The 7,687-nt window shown below is 50.7% G+C and overlaps 1 protein-coding gene across 4 annotated transcripts in view; it reads left to right on the forward strand.

Annotated features, from left to right (window-relative positions):
* The first annotated feature begins 1,565 nt into the window (after positions 1–1,565).
* The window catches only part of papln (papilin, proteoglycan like sulfated glycoprotein), a 61,391-nt gene continuing 55,269 nt past the window's right edge, over positions 1,566–7,687 (forward strand). For all 4 annotated transcript variants that reach the window (XM_033026731.1, XM_033026734.1, XM_033026732.1 and 1 more), the window contains exon 1: positions 1,566–1,721. In XM_033026731.1, the coding sequence (XP_032882622.1) occupies positions 1,659–1,721 (63 nt within the window). In that variant the 5' untranslated portion in view covers positions 1,566–1,658. The remainder of the gene's footprint in view (positions 1,722–7,687) is intronic.

A 7,687-nucleotide genomic window follows, 5' to 3' on the forward strand; every position in this document is an offset into this window, starting at 1 on the left:
TGACTGGATAGCGCACAACAAAAGCTTTTCACTGTACCTCAGTACACGTGACAATAAACTAAACTGAAGTATTCTCCCCACAATCACCCCCACCCACCCACCACAGATTCTAGCATTAAATTTATAACAGCCGATTCACTTCCTCTGGCGTGTGGGGCTGTGGAACTACTCATAGAGTCATACAGCACGGAAACAGGTCATTTCGATCAATACTTCTGTGCTGACCAGGTTGCCGATTTAAGCTAGTTCCATTAGCCCATATCCCTCTAAACCTTTCCAATCGATGTACCTGTTCAAATGTATTTTAGATGTCAACTACTTCATCTGGCAGCTCGTTCCATATACCCACCAGCTCCTGAGTGAGAAAGTTCCTATTACATTTTTCTCTTCTCTTCTTAAACCTTTGGCCTCTTCTTCTCGAATCGTCAACCCTGGGTAAAAGACTCCGTGCATTCACCCCATCTATTCCCCTCATGATTTTATACACTTCTGCAAGATAACCCTCAACCTCTTGTGCTCCAGGCCACAACGTCCCTGCCTGGCCAACCTCTCCCTCTCACTAGGCCACTGCACCCACAGCTCCCACACTGAGCAAACCCTGCTGCAGTACTTCCTGGAGTCGAGTCAGGATCAGGGATCACTCCCACAAGTGCAAACAACGGATGATAAAAGATGGGGAAAGGAGGGGCTGGGACAATCACAATAATACTTTATTAGCCAAGCATGTTTGGCTACATACGAGGAACTACATTTGCCAAGTCAGTTAGACAAATAAAAAACAACGGGACACACAAAATACATTTTAACATGAACATCCACCACAGTGACTCCTCCACATTCCTCAGTGTGATGGAAGGTGAAAAAAAGTTCAGTCTTCCCTTTGCTCTCCCCCCGGTCGGGAGCCTCGAGCCTTCTGTTGACAGGACAATCTTGACTCCCGTAGCCGGCGGTCGGGCCGCATCAGGGGGTCTCAGCTCCTGCATCGGGGGGTCTCAGCTCCCCCGCGCCGAGCGATCGGACCCCGGATCGGATCAGGATTATTCATAAATTACAGTAGAATAGGCCATTTGGCCCATCGAGTCTACTCCGCCATTCAATCGTGTCTGATCTCTGCCTCCTAATCCCATTTTCCTGCCTGCTCGCCATAACCCTTGACGCCAAGATCGAATCAAGAATTTGTCTATCTCTGCCTTAAAAATATCCACTGACTTGGCCTCCACAGCCTTCTTTGGCAATGAATTCCACAGATTAACTACCCTCTGACTGAAGAAGTTCCTCTGCATCTCCTTTCTAAAAGAGCAGCCTATAATTCTGAAGCTAAGACCCTTGCCCACATATTCCATCTCTCACCTCACCCACTCACCTCCCCATCTCACGTACCCCTCCCACAAACCTGCTTCCCACCCAGTTTTTCTCCTCTCCCTCCTCCCGCTCCCTCTACACACTCCCCATCCCCTCAACCTCCATCCACACCCCCCCCCCTCCCCACCACAAACTCTCTCCTTAACTTCCTCCTCTACCTGCTCGCCTCCATCTGCCTCCCTCCCTCTGCCCCCGCGGCGCTGGGGACTGTGCTGGGCTGGGGCTGCGGCAGCGACGGGGCGGTGCCTGGACCGGGGAGGGAGAGGGAGAGGGAGAGGGAGAGGGAGAGGGACAAGATGCTGCCTCTCCGGCCGCTGCCGCCGCTGCTGCTGCTGCTGACTTGTGTCGCCGTCTCGTCGGTGAGTGTTCAGCCCCGGGCTGTGGGACATGGGGACCCGGTGGGTGCGGGGAGAGGGTCCCGGGACCCCGGTGTCCACCGGCTGGAGTTGTCTCCGCGATCAGGGCGGGAGGTGCCGGCGTTTGCGATCGTCGGAGTCGCGACCGCAACGCTGCGGATGCTGATCACTCCCCAAGACCGCTCGGCCCGTCGGGGAATATGTTGCTCGACACAGCCCTTCCCTCTTTCCCTTCCCTTCTACCCGACCCTCCACCCCCTTCTATATCTCCTTCCCCCCTTCTATCCCTCCTATCTCCCCTCCTTCGATCCCCCTCCTCCTACCTTTCTCCACCCCCTCCTTCTGTCCTTCCACCCCCCCCCCCCCCTTTCTCTGATCTCCCTCAGACCTTGTACCTCTTCCCTGTGCCCTCCAGTTTCAGACATCTGTTAAAGGGAAAGGTTTGTCCTCTCGACATCATATATCAAGTGTCAGGAAAGTTTCATTGTCATACCTGCTGACAATGAGACTTTGACATCCTTACTGAACAGACGTGTAAACACAGAGAGAAATAATCAAAAATATAGTAAATGAATAACCATAATACCAGGTAACCATAAAGCTGCAAATGCCAAAGTCTGTAGTGCATTCAAAGGCACAGCCCATGGATGATCATAGTTGCTGAAGTTAATGCTGTGTCCAATGAATCAGTTCAACTTGCTCAAGATTAAGCTCAATTTGCCTCCTCTGCCCAGCGGACCAGACCCTTCTGTCTAGAGGAGACCCTTCTGTCTAGAGTAGACCCTTCTGTCTAGAGTAGACCCTTCCGTCTAGACAGACCCTTCTGTTGAGAAGTAGCCTGTAGCAGACCAGTGCAGAGTAAATGAGATGGGCAAATGCTGGCAGAAAATGTGGGAGCATGAGGGATCCATTATGGTTTGAAGGACAAGGAAGGTGATGAGAAAACTCTGAATTAAGTGGGGGTATTAGGTTAAGTATTGGGGCAGCACAGTGGTGCAGCGGTAGAGTTGTGGCCTTACAGTGCCAGAGACCCGGGTGCTGTTTGTACAGAGTTTGTACATTCTCCCTGTGACCACTTGGGTTTTCTCTGGGTGCTCCGGTTTCCTCCCACACTCCAAAGACGTGCGGGTTTTTTAGGTTAAACAGAACCCACCACCATAATACAAGACAAACAAATATGCTACTATGTTACAATCCTTGTCAAGGATGCATTCAACCACCCGCGGTGCTCAGCGGTCCCGGGAACCCCCCAGGGTGCCCGTGGACAGGGCGTAGTCCCTTTCCTAGACCACCCGGGCACGGACGTAACCCCGGGAAAGGGGCAGGCAGCACATTGGCATCTGAGTAAAGTGGGGAGAAAAAGCAGCGGCAGTGACCGGATTAATCTGGGCTCACAGCTCCGGTGTGGGATGGGAGCGTGGCTTGTGCGGAATGACGGGCGGAATCTTTGGCTGGGACTCAGTACCGTGATGGCTGAAGCCACTGTGGCTGTGTTTGGGGACGCAGAGCCGGGTCAGGGGTGACGGGGCAGAGGTCACAGGCATCGAACGGCCGGGAGCAACAGGCGGTGGCAGGAGTGACCAGACCCGGGAGTGGGATCGGACTGTGTAACTCCCAACAATGCCAGGGCAGACAGAGTGTGAAATAAATCCCAGCTAAGCTTGCAATCCTGGTGCAAGTCCTTGATGAGTAGGATTACGTCTTGTTGAAGAGTTTAGCAGCGATGCAGTGTGATGTATTCAAGAGAGAGTTAGATTTAGCTCCTAGGGCTAACGAAATCTAGGGATAAACAGGAACGGGGTACTGATTTTGGATGATCAGCCATGATCATATTGAATGGCGGTGCTGGCTTGAAGGGCCGATTGGCCTGCTCCTGTACCCATCTTTTCTATGTTTCTTTGAAAGGGCGGCCGGCCGGCTTAAGTGAATGGCTGGACCAATTGTGCTGACTCACCTGACAAGTGAGGTGAGTCAGCTCGATTGTGAGTCAGGTCATTGAGGATCACGTGCTCTCTGCCAGTGAAGGGAAGCAGAGTCACTACTGGTGGAAAATAGTGAAAGGCCTGGATAGAGTGGATGTGGAGAGGATGTTTCCACTAGTCGAGGACCAGAGGTCATAGCCTCAGATTTAAAGGACGCTCCTATAGAAAGGATAAGAGGAGGAATTTTTTTGTCAGAGGGTGGTGAATCTGTGGAATTCTTTGTCACAGAAGGCTGTGGATATTTTTAAGGCAGTGAGAGATATATTCTTGATTAGTACCGGCGTCAGAGGTTATGGGGAGAAGGCAGGAGAATGGGGTTAGGAGGGAGAGATAGATCAGCCATGATTGAATGGCGGAGTAGACTTGATGGGCCGAATGGACTAATTCTGCTCCAGACATTTATGAACATGAAATATTCCCACACTACCAACATTGATCCAGCAGAGGGAAGCTTTGTTTGGGCATCTGGGATGTGCTTGGGATGTTAGGGCCAGAGGTTCAGGATTGTGACTGTACTCCTGAAGGATCAGCATGCTGGGTCAGTACAGGTTGGAGTGGAACTTGAAGAGCCTGCTAGCCTTGACTTTCCGTGTAGCAAAGGTTGCAAGATAGGTTCAGGTTAATTATTGTCACGTGTGCGACACTATCCAAACTAGATACACCACACGTGAATACAATCGTCAAACTCCAGTACACTAGGTAGAGCAAAGGGGCACAGAATACAGGGTACAGAATATAGTTCTCAGCATTGTTCCAGAGACAGAGTCCAGGGCCTTAATGGAGTAGAGATGAATGGGACAGTGCCCAAACATTTGAAAGGACCGTTCAGATATCCGATAACAGGGGAAGAAGCTGTTCCTGAGTCTGGTGCTGCGTACTTTCAAGTTTCTGTACCCTCTGTTGGACGGGAGCAGGGAGAAGATGGAAAAACCAAAGTGGGATATATCTTTGATAATGTTTAGTTTAGTTTAGTTCAGAGATACAGCACGGAAACAGGCCCTTCGGCCCACCGGGCCTGTGCCGACCAGCGATCCCCGCACATTAACACCCACTAGGGATCATTTTTACATTTACCAAGCCAATTAACCTACAAACCTGTACATCTATGGAATGTGGGAGGGAACCGAAGATCTCGGAGAAAACCCACGCACAAACTCCGTACAGACAGCACCCGTAGTCGGGATTGAACCTGGGTCTCCAGCGCTGCATTCGCTTTAAGGCAGCAACTCTACCGCTGCGCCACCGTGACTGTTGGCTGCTATTCCCAGGCACTGTAAAGTGTAGGTGGAATTGATGCTGTTAAGTCTGCACGGTGAAGGACTGGGGTAGAACCACAACTCTCTGTAATTGGAGTCTTGTGCAGAACTGCTCCCAAACCGAGCTGTAATGCACGCCGACAGTCTGCTTTCTAAGCTGCATCTATGAGGTGTTGTCAAAAATCCCCCAGCGGGTTATTGCAGAGCACCCAGGACAATGCACTCTGCAGCAGTGGTGGTGGGGGGAGGAAGATGGGGCTGCCAATTGTGCTCTGACTTAGATGGTGTTGAGCGTCGTGACACAATTTGGCACATTTGCCTTCATTAGTGGGAACATTGTGCAGAGCAGTCAGGAAGTCATGGTGCAGATTTATAGGACTGTGGTTTGGGTTGCATTTGGAGTATTGCGTGCAGTTCTGAAGAAGATGTGGAGGCTTTGGAATGGGTGCAGGGGAGGTTGACCAGAATGATGCTCGGATTCAGGATATTGGGGCAAAGTGTTGTATTGTTTTCTCTGGAACGCCACCAGAGGCTGAGGGCAGATCAGGGAGCTGGTGAGTAACGTGTGGAGGGAGATATGCTCTCCGATGTGCTGTGCTGACAACTCAGTTCAGCTTCACTGTCGATGACCCCAATGCTGTTTGTCCTTCCTTCCGCTGAGACCTCTTGCAAGCCAGGACCTACACAATGAATAGCAGGGCTCTGGGGAGTGTTGTAGAGCAGAGGGATCAAGGAATTCACATACATAGTCCCCTGAAAGTAGCGTCACAGGTAGATGATAAAAATTGCTGGCGGTACATTAGCCTTCATCAGTCAGGGTATTGAGCATAAAAGTTGGGATGTTATGCTATGGTTGTCCAAGACATTGGCGAGGCTGCAGTTGGAGTATTGTGTTCAATTTTGGTCTCCCTGTTATTGGAAGGAAGTTGTTCAGCTGCAAAGAGTGCAGAGATTTTTGAGGATGTGCCAGGACTTGATAGACTGAGATGTAGGGCGAGGTTAGCCAAGCTAGAACTTTATTCCTTGGAATGCAGGAGGCTTGGCAGTGTATAAGATGCATAGAGATGTATAAGATCATTAGGGGAATGGAACGAGCTGCCAGAGGAGGGAGTTAAGGCAGGTACTATAACAATATTTAAAAGACATTTCAACAGACATGTGAATAGGAAAGGTTTAGAGGGAATATAGAAACACAGAACTGTAGATACTGCTCTATACCAAAGACACGGTGGCGCAGTGGTAGAGTTGCTGCCTTACAGCGCCAGGGACCCGGGTTCGAACCTGACTACAGGTGTTTGTCTGTCCAGAGTTTGTACCCTCTCCCCGTGACCTACAAGGGTTTTCTCCAGGATCTCCGGTTTCCTTCCACTCTCCAAAGACGTACAGGTTTGTAGGTTAACTGGCTTGGTACGATTCTAAATTGTGCCCAGTGTATGTAGGATAGTGCTAGTGTGTGGGGATCGCTGGTTGGCGCACACGGTGGGCCGAAGGGCCTGTTTCCGTGGTTGTAAATACGAGATACACACGATATGTAATCCAAGATCATCTTTAATCCATATACAGACTTTAGCAGTACAGTAGATTGTTAGTTGCCACTGCATCCTGACTGCTACCCGAACTGCCTAGTGTAGGAAGATGGTGTTAATATAAATGATATAGTAAGGTGGGATTAGTGATGCTAACCTATGTATGATTGGTTGTCATGCATAAACCAATCTACAGTGGTTTTTCTCTAAACTAAAACTACACTAAACTAACAGACACGAAGTGCCGGAGTAGCTCAGCGGGTCAGGCAGCATCTCTGGATATAAAGGATAGGTGACGTTTTGGGCCGGGGCCCTTCTTCAGACTTGGAGGGATATGGGCCAAATGCAGGCAGATGGGATGTGTGTAGATGGGGCATCTTGGTCAACATGGGCAAGTTGGGCTGAAGGGCCTGTTTCCGTGACTCTAGGAGTACGGCATTTGGACTTCCCTGTCAAGTGGCAGCTTATGCTGAGCTATCTTTGCAGTGAAAACATGCATTCTTTTGTAACCGATAGCAGACGTGCGGTCGTAATATTTCCTTTAATGACCTTGAGAATGTTAGTAGCCCCTCAGCCCCCCCCCCCTCGACCCCCCCCCCCTCCTGAAGACATGGACCTTAACCCTTCAGCTGCCCACGTTAGAGGAATTGTCCTTGCGAGCTGTGTGGGTGGAGTTGGTCTTGAGCTGCAGTGAGAGCCCACGGTGGGATTGTAAACATTACCCGTGCGGTCCTGATAGATAAGCTGATTCCGAGTGGGTTTTCTGAGATGTTGTTAATAGTTGTGTCCGTTCCAAGGGCAGTCTGTGAGCATTCCGTCCGCTCGTAAAAGCCAGGCAGAGCCAGCGAGCTCCACAGGGGCCAGATCCCACGCATCCCTCGCGCTGTACAGGGGGGGAGGACGGTGTAATCCCACCCCCGGTAAGTGCCGTAACCCTGGCACCGGTCCTCCCCGGTCATCTCTGCCCATGTGATCACTGTGGCTCGAACCTATTGTCAGAGACCCTCAAGGACAGTGAAGCACAGGTACTGTGTGTGTAGGAAGGAACTGCAGATGCTGGTTTAAACCGAAGACAGACACAAAATGCTGGAGTAACTCAGCGGGACAGGCAACATCTCTGGAGAGAAGGAAAGGAATCAGGCTGAAGAAGGGTCTCGACCCGAAACATCACCCATTCCTTCTCTCCAGAGATGCTGCCTGTCCCG

Source organism: Amblyraja radiata, chromosome 9 (assembly GCF_010909765.2).
Source record: "Amblyraja radiata isolate CabotCenter1 chromosome 9, sAmbRad1.1.pri, whole genome shotgun sequence".
Classification (NCBI taxonomy): domain Eukaryota; kingdom Metazoa; phylum Chordata; class Chondrichthyes; order Rajiformes; family Rajidae; genus Amblyraja; species Amblyraja radiata.